General features: G+C 42.6%; 1 protein-coding gene across 5 annotated transcripts in view; it reads left to right on the top strand.

Annotated features, from left to right (window-relative positions):
• The first annotated feature begins 4089 nt into the window (after window positions 1–4089).
• LOC109963813 (attractin-like protein 1) overlaps window positions 4090–21848 on the top strand; it is a 175376-nt gene continuing 157617 nt past the window's right edge. For 4 of the 5 annotated variants that reach the window (XM_020606673.1, XM_020606675.1, XM_020606676.1 and 1 more), the window contains exons 1-6: window positions 4090–4430; window positions 4534–4905; window positions 18124–18207; window positions 18525–18638; window positions 19430–19558; window positions 20942–21150. In XM_020606673.1, the coding sequence (XP_020462329.1) occupies window positions 4664–4905; window positions 18124–18207; window positions 18525–18638; window positions 19430–19558; window positions 20942–21150 (778 nt within the window). In that variant the 5' untranslated portion in view covers window positions 4090–4430; window positions 4534–4663. The remainder of the gene's footprint in view (window positions 4431–4533; window positions 4906–18123; window positions 18208–18524; window positions 18639–19429; window positions 19559–20941; window positions 21151–21848) is intronic. The other variant, XM_020606674.1, reaches the window with a different exon arrangement.

Raw genomic sequence — 21848 nt, forward strand, 5'->3', positions numbered from 1 at the left:
GCAGGAGGTGGCGCTGTGCATCCCAGGAGGGGATGAGAAAGGAAAGGCCAGCTGTTTCCTCAAGAAGTGGCAGACTGCCAGAATACCTGCTCAAGTCAGATAATAGAGAATCTAAATAAGAATCAACCAGTTATTTCATAAGCTAAATGTGATTCAGAACAGTGGGGAGATCGGTAAGTGACTGAGCAACCGGAGATGAATCTGAAGATGGATTCTTTTGCTGTAAGATACAGTACACTCTGTTTTGCTGAACAGACTGAACACCCGCAGTCATTGGGCATGCTTGAATCATTCATTAATCCTTTCCCACAAATCAGGGACTTTATCTCAGAGAAAGAGCCTTTGACACAGGACTGTACTTTGCATCCTGTCTCCTACCAAAAGTCAACATCTAGTTGTGTAAATGTGGCCAGATCTTAACCAGAGGTGGCAAATTGGGAACCAGTTCATTTTGAAACCGCTGTAGAAGTCATATTTAAAATCTTGGCTGTGTGTAATATGGAAAAAAAAAAAAACCATTAAAATAAGATCAGTCTTGATGAGCATGGCTCATTTTTTTCAGTGATGTGACTGAAAACTAGAACAGCTGCTAAATAAACCTTGAGGTGACAATTTTGTCAAATCTGTTGTCTTGCAATAATAGTTTCAGGGCATATACTTATTGATTGGTCGGTTTTTTGCCAGTGGCAATATTTGTTGACATCTGTTGGCCAGTTTGAAGTCACAGTGAGTGTTGTCCTTATGGGCTGCTTTGGCAACAAACATGGCAGAATGTAGGAGATGCGAGAGAAGTGCTCAAAAAGCATCAAAAAGAAAAAGAGAAGCAGCACAAAGAGTAACTAAAAATCACCAACGTTAACTGGATTTGTCAAAAAGACTCAAAACAACAAAGCAGCAGGTGCAAGTCCAGTGACTCAGGTACACAGCTTTGTGGCAGCTAGTGCTAATGTTAGCATGGTGCCTCCAGTGAGCACCATTAGTCAAAAAGACGGAAGCAGCTGTGAAGAAGACCAAATACAGGCTGAGACACAGCACCAGCAAACTGGACAGACTGCTGAAGACAACATTAAGGAAGCACAGGAGCAGAGATCCATCCAGTGCTGACCCGGGTAAATAAGAGATTTCAAAGGTGATGTTGTTTGTACCTGTTGATCCAAAGTGGATCTGGAGATCTGTTTACCTGTCCGCCTCGGTAAGTCAGTTTCTCATGTTGGGAGACAATACTGAAACAGGGAAGTGATGTAAAACCAAAACTCTGATCTAAAAGAATTCAGTCTTTATCGACCTGCTCAGTCTGTGAGTGACCCCTTTCACAGTGAATGTCAAAACATCGACAGTGAACTGGGAGGAAATGTGAGGATTCAGAGTGCTATTGGGCAACGTCATACGATCGTATCTCTAAACAACTGGTTTCAATTAGCTCAGTGATGCAATAGTGCTGTTCACACACTGAACATATTAACTCACTGACAATGAATGTGACCTGTTTGCATGCACACTTAGAGGAAAACCATGGATTTGAGGTTTTGGGGCAAATGTGATGCAATTATTTAAAATGATTTGTGTATTTTTATGCATTGTGACACAGGTCTTCTAACTGCTTCAATCTGTATGTGATGCTGAATCCCTGTGATTCTCCTCATCACACTGCAGCAGACAAATATCTCATTTTGAAAAGAGCTGATCTTTTGGTTTGAGGATTATCATCTTCTGGCTCACTGGATGTTTTTGTGAACCCAGAGGGAACACAGATGCAAATCCCAGCTTCATTTTCCAAAAGCACCACTTGGCTCCAATATCTTTGTGCCTTAAAAGGCTGAGGAGTGAGATAAAGTTCTAAATCATGGAGATACTGTGGGGAATTACTGTAGGCCTCTGCTGTGTAAGTCGGAGCCAGGCAAACAGAATCCCTATAGTCGGAATAAAGAGGTTAGTTTCTGATTCAGATACATCACTTCCCAAATGATCTCTGCAACAGATGAACAGACTAGATACCCAGCAACCACAGACATTCAGATCTTTTACTGTTTCAGATGAATAGATAGATAACTTGAAAAAGCTGTTGCAAAGCAGTTATGTGACCACTTGCACAAGAATGATTTGTTTGAGGATTTTCAGTCAGGATTTAGAGTCCATCATAGTACAGAAACCACATTGGTGAAAGTCACCAATGATCTTCTCCTAGCCTCGGACAAAGGACTTGTCTCCATACTTGTCCTCTTAGATCTCAGTGCTGCTTTTGACACCATTGATCACAGCATCTTACTACAGAGACTTGAACATGTTATTGGGATTAAAGGAACTGCACTAAGTTGGTTCAAATCTTATTTATCAGAAAGATTTCAATTTGTTCATGTTAATGATGAATGTTCCACACAAACTGAAGTTAGTCACGGCGTTCCACAGGGCTCTGTGTTAGGTCCAATTCTCTTCACTTTATACATGCTCCCTTTAGACAATATTATCAGGAAGCACAACATAAATTTCCATTGCTATGCAGATGATACTCAGTTATATTTATCTATGAAGCCAAATGAATCAGATCAGCTGGTCAAACTTCAAGAATGTCTTAAAAACATAAAGGCCTGGATGACCTGCAACTTCTTACTTCTAAACTCTGACAAAACCAAAGTCATTGTGCTTGGGCCTGAAAACCTTAGAAATCTGCTGTCTAATCATATAGTTACTCTAGATGACATAGCCCTTGCCTCCAGTACTACTGTGAGGAACCTTGGAGTCATCTTTGATCAGAATATGTCCTTTAAATCACACATAAACCAAGTCTCTAGATCTGCCTTCTTTCACCTGCGCAATATTGCAAAAATCAGGAGCATCCTGTCTCAAAGTGATGCTGAAAAACTGGTCCATGCATTTGTTACTTCCAGGCTGGACTACTGTAACTCTTTACTATCAGGATGTCCCAATAATTCCCTAAAAAGCCTCCAGCTAATCCAAAATGCTGCAGCCAGAGTACTGACAGGAACTAGCAAGAGAGATCATATCTCTCCCATATTAGCTTCTCTCCACTGGCTCCCTGTAAAATTCAGAATAGAATTTAAAATCCTTCTCCTAACATACAAAGCCCTTAATGACAAGGCTCCATCGTATCTTAAAGACCTCGTAGAGCCTTATCATCCTAACAGAGCACTTCGCTCTCAGAGTGCAGGTTTACTTGTGGTTCCTAGAGTCCACAGAAGCAGAATGGGAGGCAGAGCCTTTAGCTATCAAGCTCCTCTCCTATGGAACCAACTCCCAGTCTCAGTTCAGGAGGCGGACACCCTCTCTACCTTTAAGATTAGACTTAAGATGTTCCTTTTTGATAAAGCCCTCTCTCTCCCTATGCTTCTATATGCCCCCATTACACATTACTAACTTTGTTTCTCCTCTCTCCCGTAGTGTGTCCTCTCTCTCTCTCCCTGTAACTTTCTGCAGGTTGCCCTGGAGCTCTATATCTCTGACGAGCAGTCACCGGCCACATCGACCTGATCAGTGTTTGATTGTTGTGTCTTGTTGCTTTTCTTCTTTTGTCTCTCCTCTATCCACTCACCCCAACCGGTCGAGGCAGAAGGCCGCCCACCAAGAGCCGGGGTCTGTCGGAGGTTTCTTCCGTTAAAGGGAGTTTTTCCTCCCCACTGTCGCCAAGTGCTTGCTCAAGGGGGATTTGTTGGGTTTTCCCTATGTAATAATATTGATAACAGTAATGTCTAGACCTTAGTTTGTAAAGTGTCCTGAGATGACTTTTGTTGTGATTTGGCTATACAAATAAAATTTGATTTGATTTGATAACTGAGCAATATTGATATTGAGACAATATCATGTTTCTGAATTGTAACAGTTACAGGACAAATGACCATTTTGTTATCATTTGATTACTCGTTCTTATAAGATTCTGAATATATGTGTGTGCGCGCATCTATCTATCTATCTATCTATCTATCTATCTATCTATCTATCCTAAATGCTTGGAGTTAATACGGTATGAAAACAGTCACCACGCTGCGCCCACTGTCACTGGCTGTGTCTGTATCTTGCTACATGCCTCCGACATTTAAAGGGACCTGCCCCTTTAACCGTGTGGTCGTACTACTGCCCATGCTCGGGGCTTTGTGCAGGAGTTTCCCCAATAGAAACCAGCTGTGGACCCGAGAGCCAGAGCAGAGTGAGCAAAGAGAAGCACCGATCCAGGAAAAGCGGCCGTCATATCTCTCGATAGCAAAGCCGGGCAGAGCGCACGTCTTTGCCAGGGAACACGTCCAGGGGCAGAGCAGCGCGCACCGATTACTGGAGGTCTGTAGGTTTATTTTATGTCCGGGACAAAGAGAGAGCACCCTCCGGTTACGGTCGTGTGTTTACATCGGAATCCTGACCACAGTGGAAGTTATCCGGAAGACTTGCGTGAAAGCGCTTCGACACAAGTATTTGCCTTTACAGTATGTTTTCAAGTCTAAACTGTTTCATCAAAGTTACGCTTCTTTGTCCTGTCAGTATCACATTCTAACCGCGCGTAACCGTTTTCCTGCGCCTTTTCCACAGGCAATACAGGTAGGCTGCTTGAGCCTATGGACGCGCTACTGATGACAACAGATCACCTCCCAGCTTAAGGTGACAGTCTTGATTTACTGTTCGTGGCTGCGGCCTCTCAGAAAGACGCGCTCCGTCCATCATGGATGTTGGACGGATATGTTTTTGCACCTGGACCAAGTCGTCCACAGGAAGCGCCCGGGAAGTCTTGAAAACATACGTGGGATTATTTGTGATGCTTCATCTCATGCTCCACGCGGAAGCCTCGCTGGTGTCAAAGTCTTGTGATAAAAACTGTTTCTCAGGGAAGTGCATCAATGGAACGTGCGTGTGTGACCACGGATGGGTCGGGGATCAGTGCCAGCACTGTCAGGGCAGATTCAAGTAAGTTGGTCATTGACCATGTCAGCAAAGCTGGAAATGGACATTCTGTGTGGTCACTGTGTGCATGGCCACTTGTTGACTAGTTGGTTTTTTAATTATTTAGTTTGTGGGATGTACCCTGTTATACTGGGTTTAGTGAATAAGAATATATTTTCACCTGTCTTTGTTGTTGTTAAAGCAAGTTATACAGGATCTATATAGGCTCCGAAGCCAGAATGTATGAGGGGTGGTTACTGTCACAGCAGAACAGATCAAGCACTTTGTTGTCACATCTGCTGGTTGTTGTTGTTTATAAACTAGTAAAACTGACCTATTTGACTTTGTGTAACACGAGACAAAATCTAGAGAATAGGATACCACATATATTAGATCACATACTGTAGTTAAGTGCAGGTGACTGTGCAAGTCAGCTTGTAGTTTTAATCCCCAGGCAGCAGAATGACCACTGCTGTGCTGCTCAGTGTGAACAGCGCAGAGTCTCTCTCTCTCATACTGTCACCTCAGAGTACTACACAGAACGCCACCTTCTGCTGCCATCTAGTAGGTGCTCTTTAAATCAGGACTCAGAAATAGCATGGACAGTGTTTGGTATTTTCTGAGACCTTATTGAGTTAGAAAGCTGAAATATGAGGAAGGCTGCCATGTTTTGTCAGTTTGAAATTTAGAGATGTTTGTGATATCACTTTTTATTTCAGATTGGACCGTGAGGTGTTATTGCTGCTTTACACAATGCTTTCCAGCTGCAAGCACCTGAACGCACCTGAGCTAAAGTATGATTTGCTTTGTTAGATGATCTTCACAATGGACCACCAGCATAGATGTGCTTGAAAATAAGGCAGGTCTTTCTGTAATACGTTTCCTGTCTGCCACAAAGAGCTACTGCACAAGATTTAAGTATGAGACATAAACATAACGTAGTGTTTAGTTTGCCAAGTTTCCTGAATGAAAACAGCCAAGGATTAGTGACATCAATGCATTTCATAATGAAAAGCTCAAAAAGACAGTCTGGAAAATGTTAACAACCAGTGTGAGTACACAACAAACAGCTGTTGGAAAAGGGGAGTGGGTGGTGGTAGTTGTGGGGTTATGGGAGTATCTCACAATCAGGGTTGTCTTGTATTTAGTGCATGTTGTTCATTTATACATTTGATAGATATTTCCCTTTCTCTTCAGAGAGAGCAGCTCAGACTGTCAGACCTCCCTAATTTCTTCTTCCTCTGTGGCTTTAATCACCCTTCATGCATCCAGAGAGGTTGACGTTACCTTGTCACAATCACCTACAGCCTGGTCTGCACAAGCCTGGATGGAGAGATGGCAGGACTGTCTGCTCTTTTCTCTCTGGAGGATTGTATTGATTTCTCAGTCAATGTGATTGTTGTGAGAGCGGTGAACAGAGCAGGCTGCAGGCTGGACAACAGACAAAACAATGCCACAAAGCTCAGCTTTTCTTCTCACAGATGCCTGCTGGCAAGTTGGTGTCCATTAGTATGGAGCAGTTCTTAGGTACACACACTGCAAAATGATGGAGAGTGCTCTCCAAAAAAAAAGAGTGTAATAGTGCAGCTGACACAGTGTAAGCCTGAAATCTATATTTGGGTGAATTTTGTTGTCTGTTTTTAAAAGGCTCCTGAGATACAGTTTCAAGAACACTTTACATTTCACACACTGTTCAGCAGTGTATGGAGCGCATGAAGAAGAACGTACAGACTTGGTGAGGGAAGAAAAGGTCCACACAAATCTCAACAGTCACCCTAAATTGTTAGGATCAACATTTATGTAAAACTAACTGTGAGTGCACAGTATTTTTAACCCTTACCTGTACATGAACTAATTTAGCAGTTTTAAAAGACTGTTGACTTGATGGAGAGAAAACTTGTAGCTTGTAAACATGGAACGTTTTACTGCTCTTCCATCCGTCATCTCTGTCATGAAGGTGACCCTGGTTGGGTGGGATGTGAATACTACAAATACTACGCTACACACTCCGGTGGTGTTACAACAGAATGTACAGTGAGGACAGACTGGGGAGCAGTGGAGCAGAGAAAAGAACCTGTGCTTCACTATCACTGCTGTACCTTAAAAAAACCTCAGCGCTCACTGGATTGATGTTGACACACACACTCACACACTTGTGTCTCATATCCACACAGACATGGAGAGAGAGGGAGTAGATTCTGTTTGTCTATTGATTTAAGGTATTGGTGCTTTGTGTAGTTTTATTGGTCCACAGCCTCAGCCTTTGTCTTCCAGTGGTGTTCTCTCTCTCTCTCTCTCTCTCTCTCTCTCTATGTGTTGTTTCTTACCTGCTGTTCCTCTCCCACACCTTCTCCTTCTCTTTCTCTGTCATGCACAAAGTAACAAAATCACTTCACTGCTATAGTGAAGTCTTGTTGCATCTGACATCTTGTAATCAAAGAAAAGCTGTTGAAGCTTAATGATGTCACACAGTCAAATGAAGCCTCCTAGAAGCTGAGAATGCACAGAAACCTGTGCTCCTGATCGATCAGCCAACATATTGTGAAAAGCTGAAAGCCAAAGACATTTTGAGTGCCTTAGGAGGAGATTTAGCTAACAGCAAATCCTGGTAGAAACATACCTTAAAATACACTCGTTAGGTTTACAGTAAGTGAAGGTAACAAGTGTGTGAGAAGTCACAGACACAAAGTTGTAAATATGCAACTTGCAGACTCTGTGATGTCTGAGGATAAAAAGATCGAAGCCACACAAGGACAAAAACCAAAATAAAAAACCAAACCAACCAAGTATGAGCCAGCCCGAGTGGCATCAGTCATCTTCTGCTGACATGGGCGTCGACCCCTGTGTGTGTGAGTGTGGTTTTACCTGTTTAAGCCTCAGGCAGTGTGCTATGATGATGACACAGCTCCTGCTACCATACTGTGCTGATTTGCAGAGCGTGTGTGTTAGCGTGTGTCCGTGAGAAGGCATGTGAGTGGGAGGGGCAGCCATCTGTCCAGTGTGAGTTAATCCTGCTACGACGAGAGTGAAAGCAAGGTCAACACACACACACACACAGAGTTGGATCGGTGAGTGTATTACATGAACCCTAACCCCCTGTGTCGCTCCCTGAGGCTGGAGCGATTCAGAGCAGTGGGAAGGATCAGTTGTTAGGACATCATCATCATCAGGGGCAGCGGGTCCCCCTGAGTCTTTGCCAAAACCTCACTGGTTCCAGGTTCCTTGATATGAGAATTTACTGCTTCTCTGTTTAATCCATTCATAATTGAATGGCTTTGTATTTGGACTGTGGGTCAGCTATAAAGTAATTAGAGCTTGTGAGTATCTGTAATTTTACACTTTAAAGACAGAAACTAAATAAGTGTGTGTGTGTGTGTGTGTGTGTGTGTGTGTGTGTGATAGAGAGAGACAGAAGCTGTATGGAGTCCATGTCTTTGTATCTGTCCCAACATTCATTCATTCATTTTCTTCAGACAAAGATGTTCTCACAGAAATGTTTTCACCACCAATGCATGTGCTGGCTCTGCCTCCCCGTGTGTTTGTGCATTTCTCTGTTTTTATGTTTCTGTGTTTGTGTATTTGCACATGGTGAGTGGATTTGTTTACAGCAAGTGCAGGGCCTGGATAATTTGTGTTCCTGTCTGGTTGTTTGCCCGTGTTCTCTTGTAACTCTCTGTCCGCTTTGATTTTGTTTTCTTGTTTCTGCTTCTGACATGATGTTCACAGAGCTCGCAGTGGCAGGTTGTGTGCGAGTGTATGAACCAGGGAGCATTTGTGACAAGGAGAATGTGATAGAAAGGCACCAACACGTAGTCCACACATGTACCTGGTTAGTACACCCACTTTGCCCGATGGCGAGCAGTCGCTTTGTCATGCCCTGATGGTTTGTTACAGCTGTGCTCAGGATGCCTGGAGGTAGACTTTATACTCCAGTTTTTTCATCACATGAGATACCAACATTTTTTCTGTTAACATGGGCCCCATTACAGCGTATAGATTCATGTGCCCGATATCCACATAAAACTGTTTGTACACTTCCATTGATGCATAGTCACATACTACGTGTGTGCCTCCAGTTATTTTTTAAAGTAGTATTAATGCTGCTCTCTCACTGTGAGGTCTGAACTGATCATAGTTGGTGGAGGGAGCCACACATGAGGGAGATATAAAGCTCCACCTGTACATCTCTGAGAAATGGGAGACGGCTGTGCATTACACTTTAATGGAGATGGGCAAACAAACCTGACACCCAAACGCAACCACTTAGTCACCACCTCTTGTAAAAGTAGAACATGATGTTTGAAAACACAAATCTCACCTTTTCTGTGGCTTGTCCTAGTGTATTTTGACATCTCCATCTCCTCGTTCTGGTTTGCTCCACAGTGCCACCTGTGTAGAGCACAGGGCTAACAGCCACACAGAGCTCAGGTTGATCACCATGACACAGCCATATCTAACAGTTAAGGCAGATGACAGACTGTGGGCACATTAGTACTTCTCTGCAAGTTTATGCTTGTGTAGTGGGTGTTTTGATAAATTGACACATGGACACACGGAGAGCAGAGGTGAGGCAGACAGGAAAAGCTGCTCCATAGCATAGTTAGCTGCATTGTGAGATGTCCGATTTCTGTAATGCCCTTCGTCATGTGCTCCACCCATACAGACTACGCACGTTTGAAATGGGTCAGTCTGGTTTTTACTGTTAAACTTTTCACTACCTTCTGTGTCGACTTGATGATAGAGAAGTTGAATTTTTACCATGATAACAGCTATTTTCCATGTGTAGTAAGGCACATTTGTTCAGCTGTTAATAAACCAGCCTCCTCTACTCATGAGATTTGTTATGATCATTTTATCAAACACTTCTTTCCCCCTACACTTTGTTTTTGTTCTTCATGGTTCATGTTAGTGTGAGAGGTTTGATCTGTGAGACAGAAGGTGCTGGAGTGTATTCCTGGGTGTGGTGTAGGGACTGTGTGTGTGTGTGCGCAGAGTAGGGAAACAATTTCATAATATGACTAATACGACAACATGGGATAGTAACTTCAGTCAGCATGGCGGTGTTTTGCAGTCCTGTAAAAAAACAAGAGCTCTTTAATCCTGACCACATGTGATGGGGCTCACCATAGGAGTGTATACACACACACACACACACACACACACCCCTGTATAATCAGCCTGTGGCTTGGTTGGGGCGGGGGGGGCCGCCAATACAGCAGCCTGTTGTCAGACTGTAATAAAGGGTCTATTTCTGCACACTCGCATTCACATCAAGCAAGATGCATGGAGTGTGGAACTGTCAGGGCACAGGACAGAATAGCTGCTAAGTGAAGAATAAAACTCATGTTGACTGACTGACTTAATCAACTTTGGTCCAGTAAACAGCTGATGATGTATTTCTTTTATTATAAAAACCGAAAATCCTTTCTGATACGCTGTAGCTTCTGTCGGGGGGGTCAGACACCTCCCTGACAGGTTTCATTAAATATAGATGGGTGAAAAAAGGGAAACAACTAACAGTACATAAGGCATCGCAGTACGGCGTTGTTCCACCTGCAGAGTAAACACTCATAGCACACGTGGCTTTTAGTGATGCATTTTGGTTGTTTTCAAACAGTACTACCTGTCGACGAGCACCTCAACCCAGTCAAGAGCTGCTATGGTACCGTTACCTGAGTGACCTTATGATTCATTGTCATGACTAATAACAAAATGTGATATACTCTCTGAGGACAGGTGTGGTGTTAGGATTGTCTGCAACTCTGTGAAACCTCCCCCATCTGTAGCAGTCCCTTCTTAGTTTCCCCAGGGTTAACAGACCTGGGGCAGGGGTAAATGCACTGACTCATAAAGTGTATTAGCCTTTTGAGTGTGATGGGGCTCCATCTATTTGCTGTGAAGGTGAATATTCAAACATGACTTCCTGTCCCACACAGGCAGGTGGATAAAGTCACTTCATGTGTGTGGATGTCTGCAGCGATATGCAGCCCACTGTTTGTGTTTTCCTCTTCTTTGCTTTTCCTTTGTCTTCTCTCCTTTTTTCATTTCTTCTAAACATCCCTTTTGTCTCCCCCATTCCTTCCTCCCCTCTTCTCTTCTCCATTTTCTTATTTTCTTCTTTCCTTTTCCCTCATCTCACCCTTTCTTTCTTTTTCCATCTTCCTTTCTCAGTTTTTCTTTCTTCTTCTCCTCTTTCATCCATCTTTTTCTTTGCTATTCTTCCCTCATTTCTTCTTGCTTTTTGTTTCCAATTCCTTCTTTGCTTTCATCCTCTGATTTTCTTTCCTCTTCTCTTTTCTTGTTTTCCTTGATTCATTTTTTTATTTTCCACTTCTTTTCTCCTCTAATTTGTTTATTTGCATCTACCTTCCCCTCCTGTATCACCTTTCCTCTTCTTTTATCTCTTTTATGTTCTTCTCTGCTTTTCGCCCCCTTTTCTTCTTTCTGCCCTCTCCCCCCTTTTCTTTTTCAGCATTCTCTATTTCCCTTGGATCTTCTCTCCTCTGCTTTCACTCCTCTTCAGTTTCCACTTCTCTTCCTCTCCTTCTCGTCATCCTCTTCTTCCATTTGACCCTGTTCTATTTAAACATCCTGTGTTCCTGTTAGCCTTGCTTTGACCTTATTTGAGGTAGATGAGGTGTATTTATAAGAGAAAGAGAGAGAGAGAGATATCGGGGGCTGGCAATGAATGATGCGCTGTGTGAAAGCCATTGAGCCATGACTACACTGTAGGTAATGGAGACCCAGTAACATCAATCATGCACACTCACACACCTGCTCACACAGACACACACACTCCTGCTCTCGTTATTCCCAGTAGAAGGGCATTTCTTGATTTTTAATAAAGAATATCTGCAGAGAAGGTCAAGGTTATTCAATTGTTGGTTATTCATCTCCATATTTTTGCTCTCCCTGGACACATACACACACATACGAATGAACACACATACACACCACACAAATTTCTCAATCTTCACTATCAGCCTGTACTAGTCAACCCCTGCACCGTGTGTGTGTGTGTGAGCAATACCGCCGTCTTCCCTGGGTTGTCTGGTTATCCATCACTGGCTTTATGTGGTTTCGCTGCTGTCTTCTGTGTATTTTATCCACTGTGAGCGTGTTGCACAGCATTCGAGAGGTGTCACAGATAATATTACTTACTGTTTTATCATAAAACTGTTTGAACTTAATACAGACATAAATGGTGTAGAAATTGGAAGCTGGATTTGCTGCTAGTGGCAAGATAACATCATGACTGTACATGGGAAATAGTGTATGGATTCTTGTGGCAGGACAGAGTCAGTATATGAAGCTCTGAGGTTGTTATGGAAAACATTGTTAATCTGTTTCCTCTGCAGATGTGAGCCGGAGATTTGTGAAAACTACATATTATTTAATTATGCTGAGATACAACACCAAATGGAAATTTCATCTGCCTTTGTGTTCTAATCAGTGTGAGCTCGGCACGAGATGAGGCTAAGATCTCTGCATGCACAGTGTTCATCCCCTCCCCTCCTCTTGCTGTCTGTTATTGGTGTAACAATCCCACAAAACGTCTGTTCCATAAGTAAAACACAAACTTAAGGATGCATGTTATTATAAATCCAAGCCCCCATCTCCCCGTTTGTCTGGGCAGAATTCTAGATTGTTAGGATATTGCCAAGGGAATCAAAAAGTTAAAGAAAGACCAGAGTGTGTGCATATTGATTTTTGTGGTGATAATGCCACTTTTTATTTAATAAAGCTCTTCAGAGATGAGAAACTAAAGCAAAGATAGCAAAGTATGTGCTGATCTGGTCATGCTGCTGCCTCAAGAGGTGAGTTTTGTGTCTAGATTGAAGCTCAGGAGCTTTTAACTGGCCTGAGAGGGAATTCTAATTAGCTGTGCATTGCTATGAATTACATGGTTCACTCAAATGAGTCACTGCCATGAGCTAAATATGGCCATCTAAGGCTATACAATCAAGGGGTATTATTCTTGGAGGCCCTTCAAACCTGAGGATTTTTATGATTGTTTTGTTAAATGTGTGTTTCTTTTTTATGAGGGAGTGAATATTTGCTAAGTGAAGTCACTTCCAGGCAGCTCTCCACGTTAACTGGTCGGTGTCTGTGAAGTTTAAGAGCAGGCATGTAGTGTGAAGGGTTAAGATTACGATCAGAGGGCCATCCAATGAAAACAGTCCGTGGAAGCTCCTCAGAGCTGAGATAAACGTAAACATGTGCCTTTTTGTTACGCACAGTGAGGTCACTCTCAGATGACTAGACGCTGTCACTGGAAGTCTTTGTACGTGTGGTTGTGTGTGTGAGACTGTGGTTGTTTTTGATTATGTGTCTCTGAATGTGTCACACACTGTTGTGCAGCCCAGTGGTCAGTGAATGTCTGGCTGTTTTCATGCATCCTGTACGACACGGTGTTCTGTCACTTCTACTCATCACTTTATTGTCTTCTTTACATGAAGCAGACTGTCTGCTTAACTTTAGTTTAGTAATTCAGTCGCTGTCACCACACACTGTCTGGACACATCGCTGCTGTTACACATTAAAAGCTAAGACCAGGGTAATTTGATTTTATTGCTGTTTCCATTAAAGCCCATTAAATTTAGCTGCTTTAGCCATGGGAAGGCTGTTTAGTGTGATACTAAAAGTTTGCCCTGTTTCTGTGAGAACCTCTGGCAAAGACCCCTGGGAGCTGTAGTATCTGAATGTTAACGAATAACCAGGAGGGGTTGGGGAGATAGGGCGGCTGCTCTGATGGCCCAAGCTTGCAAAGGAATGCCTGTAATGTAACAACCACAACTGAGAGAAACAGCAGAAAGAGAATGAAAGAAGAAGAAGGAAAAGTGAAGCTATAAGAGCTCAGGTTAGGACAGAAAACAGGAACATGAAGATGAACGCCTGTAAGTTGAGTTGTGAGAATGTTTTAACTGTCCTCCCCTCTTCCTGTGGCTTCTTCATCCTCTCCTTATCCACTGTATCCTCCTCCAGTAATCACACACTGTGGCCCAATGTGCCACTGTTTTGCTTTCAAGCTGAACTAAAAGGCTGGTGCGACTGCTGAGGGGGCAGGCGCAGGCCGTAAAACAGGTCTTGGGGTTTGTGGTCAGCTTTATGAAGGAATGACAGAGAAAATGAAGCAGGAGATTTGTACCTACTGAACTGTACACTACCCCTTTCTCTCTTTCCTTTCATTTGCCTGTCCATCCTTCATGCATGTCTTCTGTGCACCATCAATTATTCACCCAGAGCAGATGAATATTTCAAAGGGTACTGGACTCTTTGCTCTCTGTCTCCTCCCTTGTCTTTCTCTGCCTTTGTGTCTCCTGTGCAACCTTCACCCTCTCACACTTTTCTTTTCTGTTTACACATACAGTGTGTGTGTGCGTGTGTATACCTTGATTCTCCTCCTGTGGAAAGCTGTGACTGTGGCCTCATGCTGTGAACTCCTAGACAGCCTGCTGTCTCTGCTCACCATTTATAACCTATGTGCTCATCTCACGCCTGCATGTGTGCGCACAAAGTGTGAGGCTGTCTTACCGGCTCCTTCTATGCGAGGCTTCTTTAGGAAGAGGCGTTTTAAGAGAGTTTGCTGGCGCTGTAGGAGGCCGCTCTAGTGGGCTCCTCATTAACTAAGGATGGGATCTTCCTTTTGCATGTTTTCATAGAGTGTCTCTGCATATTCATTCTGCTCTCACAGATTTTTTCACTTAACCAAGAAATCTGGGAAGAGAGCCACATCAAATCTCTGCCCCAGTTCTACTGTTTAACTTTAATTGTGGGGTTTGGCCAAGTTGTGGAGAAAAAATAAATAATCATAACCAAGCCGGAAAACTTCCTGAAAACAGGCTCAGTGGGTTGCATTGTTTGGGCTTTGAAACATCCACCAGCTGGGACTTTCTGCATGTTCTCCCAGCATCTGCATGGGCCTCTGGTTTCCTTCCAGAGTCCACAGACATGCAGCTCTGGTTAAGTGAAGACTCTGTGTTGCCCACTGGAATGAATTATCCAGTCTCTTACCAGATGTCAGTTGGGATAGGCTCGAGCCCCCAGCAAGAAAAAGGGGGAATATGAAATGGATGAATGGATCATGATCTATAATGTCTTCATAAAAACATTACATAATGGCTGCTATACTGAATATATTCATTATTAGATGTTCATAGGTTAAACATGAATAACTGACCTTGACTTTTATAATAAAGGTGTATGGTTTGTTTTCAGGGATATTAATGTTCCAGAGCTGCATCTGGCCATGAAACCTGCCCTGCCATATGAAGCTCTCACAGTACATCAGTGGCTACTGGCAGCAAGCTACCTGTTAGCAGTTAGGCTAATACCTCTGTGGTAGTTAAGACGGTAGACTTGGCATAGCCTTATAGTTTAGCTGCTTTACTTTAAGTCTAGGACTTTCAGGCTTTGTATGGCCCAGAGGTGCATGCATTAGTACAGATCTTAAAATGCCCTGAAACATTTTCACAGCCTCTCCTATTTTATTAGACATTTACTTTTTCTTATTTTTTTTCCACAGCCTCTCCTATTTTATTAGACATTTACTTTTTTCCTCCTCCTCTTGGCATTTCTCCATTTTCACTCACACTCTTTGCACTTTGGCACCTTTGAATGGACCCAGAGGAGCTTTCCCAGTTACATACTGGAGAGAATCCAGCTCAGAATCATTAAACACATAGTGTACAATATGTTACTTTATCCTGTGACTAATGGTGACTGTGGTGTTTAATGTTAAAGGAAGTGTGTGTGTGTGTGTGTGTGTGTGTGTGTGTAATACATTTGGTCTTTAGTTTCTTCCTGTCCTAGATAAGGACATTACGTTCAGTTTCTTTCTCTTCCTTCTCAACTTATAAAGCCCTTTGTGAAGGGTTTTACAAATGACCTTGTTCAAAATGGTTGTGAAATGTGGCCTGAATTTTGAGAAATGTACGCATTAATAACACGGTGGCTGTGATAAAACTGGACAAAGGACAATCAATCTTGTGAATATTATTGTATAAATCTACAATATTCATGCATCATCATCAGTGAGAACCAAAAATGTGATGAAGCGTTTTCAGCATTACGTTCAATATCATCATCTCTAAGTCGAGCTTTACAACAGCATGTCATGAATGTTTTAGAGCCAGAGGATCAAACTGTGATCAGGAGAGATGGATAGGATAAAGTGAAGAGACAAAACAAGAAAGCCTGAGAGCTGTCTTATTCCACATCTTTCACCTCCTCTCATGTCTCAGTATATGCCTATACTGTATGTATATGTGCAGCATGTGTTTATTTTTTATTGGCAGGATTTTAGCATTCGCTAGGGCCTGAGTCCGGCTGTGCTGCAGTCTGTTTGCTCTCCACAACATTTGGCCCAACACACTCATGCACTGACTGATGGCGTGTTGCTCTGTGACTGGCTAGTCTGCTGTCTTTTAGATCCCATGATGAATTTTCATAAATAACAAACTGTCTTAAAATGTGGATGTTTTTGAAGTTTTTGATATCATTCCTTTCTAAACATTGGGAACACAGTGACATCAATGCAACAAACGGTGAAAACTAACCATTTATTTGCAGGTAAATCCATCAATGAATGTGAGTTACGCTTACTCACCTAATCACACATTGCCTAGAGGGACTGTTATGTGTAAACACAACGTGAGTGGTGCCACGGAGGTAGGGTACTGTAGGCAGCAGTGGCAAGGACCAGAGGGCAGCTGCCACTCATGTGATCCATTAGAACTATCTGGCGGGGGTACAACAGAGACGGGGTCTGCTAGTTCCACCTCCAAGGCACCACCCAGATGTTAGGGTGGAGATTTCTGGCTTCTCATTGGCAGCAGGACTAGTCATGGTTCACTGGCTGTTAGCAGTGAACAAGGCTCACGGGATGTTCTGGTACAGTCGGCGAGTGTCGTGCTAGTGGCCACAGACTAACACAAGGAATCAGCTGGGTGTACAGTATACTGTATGTGCAGGGGTATATGTCATGTTTTAATGAAGCAGCACACTCAACCTTGACTAGCTCATGACTTTGCCTCATTTTCTCACTGTCAAATTTTATTTAAGCTTATCTAGCTTATCTTGTTTTGTGTTTTATTGTACCTGGATTTATCTAGTTTCAACCCTGTGAATCACATTGTAGCTTGGCCTGCACAATAAATAAATACATATTACAGGCCTGTTTCTTACCCAGAACACAAAATAATATTTGGTTTCACAGTCTGTGTGGCCTGGCAGCGTGCCAGTGTGACCACAGAGCCTACAGTGACACTGCAGGCTTAGACAATGGACACACACTCACATACAGTCGGTCTGTTCAACATGAGGCAGGCTGCGATGTCGTCACTGCCTGTGACGCTGACGTGTGTGACAGCGTGTTCATTTTCACCGTTTCTCTTTATGCAGCAGCAGAGTGGGATTACTTAGATTGACAGGTGTGACAGCTGTTTACACATGCGCTCACACCAACACTGCGGATATTACAACTGCAACATATCCTGTTGGCATTGCTATGGCAACAGTAACGTGCGCCGTCTTACCTTGATATGAGGGGGTGTCATTGTTTTGCCAGTTTCCTCTGCTGCCTGTGTTTTCGGGCTCAGTCTGACATGTGTCTGTCCCTGTTGGCTGAGAACATTCAATATACTGATGAATGTGTGTGTTTCTATTGATGTATTTATTTCTGCATCTGACGCACTAGTGCACATTAGTGCACACTAGTATAGAGTTTGTTTCAGAAATGTTGGGCATGTCACTGGAAATATAACAAAATAACACATCAGAGTTTTTTTGGTCAAACTAAAAGAGAAGAGAAACTACATTAACCCAAAGTTAAACGTCAGGATGGCTGTGTGTTATATTAGTGGGGTCTGCCATGAAGGAATGAGGCTGTTCTTACAAATGAAAAAGCCTGAAGTAAGACAAAAGTGGCAAGTGTTCACTTCCTCCTGCTTCTTCGCAGTGTGAGGATGCGTCGTACTGGATCTAATGGTAAATCAAATATTCAGTCCAGTTCCAAAGACAGCTCATGATGAATGGTGGAGAGCCTCACTGATCTAAAAAAATCAACCTCTTTGTTTTGAGGGTCACGAGGTCAAATTTAGTGAAACAACAGTTTCAGTTCCACATTTTGTCTGTGCACAAACACCCTGGCTTCTCACTGGTGGTTAAGTGTATAATTTGAGCCTGTGACATTTTATCATTATCAGTGTATATCACACTAAACCTTTGTACATCTTCCTGCAGGTTAACAGACGTGTCGGGCTTTCTCACAGATGGACCAGTAAACTACAAGTACAAAACCAAATGCACTTGGCTAATAGTAGGACAGTAAGTATCCTGCTCCTGTCATCATTAATCAAACTTAATTTGACATAAAGCTTTGTGTGCGTGTTTGTTTTACTCTGACTAAAGGGTTCCAGATGAACACATCTTTACTGCAGAGTAAATAGGAGTTTGTCTTTCACTGTAGTTTTTGCTTTGTGCCCATTAACTGCTGCATTATGTGAATACACGCAGTGATAACTAAGGTTTCCTGACATGTGTGAGGCCCTGAAGTGCAGATATATGATCAAAGACCTCATAAATATTGGAGATATGAAGCATATAGGTAGTACGTATTCATCTTTTTCTGTTCTCCCCTGCAGTCTTAATGCAGTACTCAGGCTGCGCTTCAATCACTTTGCCACTGAGTGCAGCTGGGACCATATGTATGTCTACGATGGAGACTCCATTTACGCCCCTTTGGTTGCTGTCTTCAGGTGAGCACCTGCTCTTCTGAGAGCTGGGAGAAGGAGGAAGTATGGAAATGACTCAGGTAGCGTTTGGCACAACTTTGTACTTATGCAGTCAAATGTCTCCACTTAGAGACGAACAGTGGGCCTCATAATCACCATAGTACCACAATACAGCAATAATAGAAAGAAATGAGTGCAGTTACTCATGGTAGATCTAACTTAGATCTAACTCCTGGAGCTTTATTACATATTTTTCATTATTTTGTCTGAAGGACAGCCTATAAGCATGTGCCTGGCACTCTCACAAATTCATTAAAAACATCAATATCAATAATTTACCAGCCTCCCACTTTCTCCTCTGCTCCACTGAGGCTTATCTCAAGCAAGAAAAATTGGCATTGGAATGGTCAATATAAAAAGCTTACGTTGGTGTAACATTATTAGATGCATTAAATAAGCGTGCACTGGTCGTAATAGTTTGGTGCATACAGTACATGTGTTCAAAATAAAAGCTGTAGTTGTGTCAGGGAGGAGGCTTTGACTCACATTCATTATGGGAGAGTGCATTGCATTTATTAGCCAAATATGAAAGGGCCAAATCATACAAAATGAAATGTGATATGAGTCTGTGCTGTAGTTTTATTTTACTTTACAGCTAATCACTGTCATAGCTTTAGCGAGGCTGCAGTCCCTGAGACGGAGCCGTGACCTCATGGTGCTTTCACACCACAGTCAAAATGCTTTTTATTCATTTATGTTGGGAGGGGATGTCTGTATCTTTTGTCTCATTCTCTGTCTCTTACCTTTCTTCTCAGTGGCCTTGTGGTGCCAGAGGCCACAGGTAATGATACGGTCCCTGAGGTAGTGACGACGTCTGGCTACGCCCTGCTTCACTTCTTCAGCGATGCTGCCTACAACCTGACTGGCTTCACCATTGCCTATTCGTATGTCTAGACGTCGCCCTCCTTCACCCTTCCTCTAGTCTCCTTTTCCTTTCTCTCCTAAGTCTACCTGTCTGTTTTAGGGTCAGACTAGACTAAACACATACAGAAAAATGGACATTATTTAGAGGTTTTACAGAATTTGTGAACAGTAGTCTCCAAAGCAGCACCTTTAAATCCCACTGATCTATGTTGTTATACTAACAGTGGCTTAATGGTATGATGTAAAAGTGGTCACACAGTTAGGAAGTGACAGAGAACTTTCACCTGTTCTGCTTCTTATAGGTCAATGGTTTTTCTTTTCAGCAAGTCATTTCTAGTTTCATTTCTAATATCAGTACATTAAAGCTGACACCCAGGTGCTGTGTCACCATGTCTCCATACAGTAAGCTATTATAAAGAGATTTATACACACACAGTGGGATGTTGATGCCATCATGAGGTCAAACCCAATACAACTTGTATTAAGCATACTGTGAATAAAGTTTCATTCCTACTGGGGCTTTAGACACAAAACCATTAGAAAAACTGTGCTTTTTTTTTTTGTGACAATTTGACACCAGAACATTGATAAAGACAAGAAGCTGAGTGCTGAACCCCGAATTAGACAGGGTGAAATCTCGTATCACTAAAAACCAGAGCTGTGATTTGCCTCTGGTTGGGACACGCAGCGTTGTGCCTGAAAGTGGTACGTTCTGTTTCCCAGTCCTCTTTCCCACTGCGGCGTTGTGCCTGAAAATGGTGCGTTCTGTTTCCCAGTCCTCTTTCCCACAGACATGCCACTGAATGGTAGGGGCTAGGTTGGCCACATGGGAGGAGTGAGGTCAATTAGTGCACAGTCCCACAGCCCCAAGTGCACACACAGACACACACACACACACTAGGAGATAACGGTTGTCATGACAACCATCTTGTCCAGCTGCAAACCAGCTTTTCATACTGACCAAAGGATGATTTTCTGCCTGTGGTCCTGGACTCTTTTATTCCCATCTCTCCACTTCTTTGGGCATCTCTATTTGTCTGATATTTCAGTGTTTGGATCATTAGTGTGTCAGTGCTTTTTGTTATCAGTTAAAATCTTTATGCAAAATGTAATTTTTCCCACTATTTAGGCTCCTAGTTCTTTATATCTAATGGTTTCTCCTTTGTGCATTCTAACTGTGCCTCTAATTTCTCTCTTTTAAATCAAAACTGTCTTGCTTCAACTCTCTTATATGGACCATGGCTCTTTGGTACATTATGGCAGATGCTTTTGTCCAAAACCAATTAAAAATAAGTGTGTTCAAACCCTTTAATTGTGTTAGTTGGTGCTGACTTGAAGGCATCCATGGTGTCTCAAAGCTGTGTGGTAATCCTTGACTTCCTCCATTACTGTGTCTCCTCCAGGGTCAATTCATGTCCCAACAACTGTTCAGGCCACGGTAGGTGCAGTCCAGCCAACTCTGTGCTCGGCCGTGTGTACTGTGAGTGTGAGGAGTACTGGAAAGGAGAAGCCTGTGACATCCCGTACTGCAGAGACAACTGTGGCAGCCCTGATCACGGCTACTGTGACCTGACCGGGGAGAAGCTCTGCGTCTGCAACGACAGCTGGCAAGGTAAAGGAACGGGTCAAACAGGACAGGGTGGAGGACAGGATGTTAGCCGAGAAATTAGAAAGACAGGTTATGGCTCTTTGTCCTGGAGCTGATGGACTTGCAGAGAGTAGAGTAGAGGAGAGCGATGATGAAGACTAGAGGGGGTTTAAAATGAACTAACTCATTCATTAGGTCATAATGTGATTTGGTGATTTGCATTAAGCTTAAAATTGGACTAATTTTCATTAAAATATATATATATTTAAATCATTTTCATAAATGCAGTATGTCTCAATGTGTTATCATGTAAAAGCTTTTAAAACAATGCTTAATAAGTAAGGTGCTTTAAAAAGTTCACATTTTAATTTGAATGCTGTCTGGTGATCTTAGGAGCAGTAAATCACCAAATCATCACTCACGGGCATTTTGTGCACCATTATCCATATAATTACTGTGTAACTTATTTATTCTCAAAGCAAAGAGCAGATTTCCCGTGATGCCTGTCACAAAGAGGGTCTTTTTGACGTTTCTGTGTTGTTCATTATTAACATGAGTAACATGAGAAGGGAATGAAAAGGAACCAGACAAAGATACAAAAGCAGCTGAAGCCATTTCTCTGTTTATGTCCAACTTAACGTGTCTGATGTGATGTTATTTGATGTCATAAAACAGATGTAATATCTGGGGAAATCTTGCCCAGTGGCGCATAATATGTTGCA

This window comes from Monopterus albus, unplaced genomic scaffold (assembly GCF_001952655.1).
Source record: "Monopterus albus unplaced genomic scaffold, M_albus_1.0 scaffold80.1, whole genome shotgun sequence".
Lineage (NCBI taxonomy): Eukaryota > Metazoa > Chordata > Actinopteri > Synbranchiformes > Synbranchidae > Monopterus > Monopterus albus.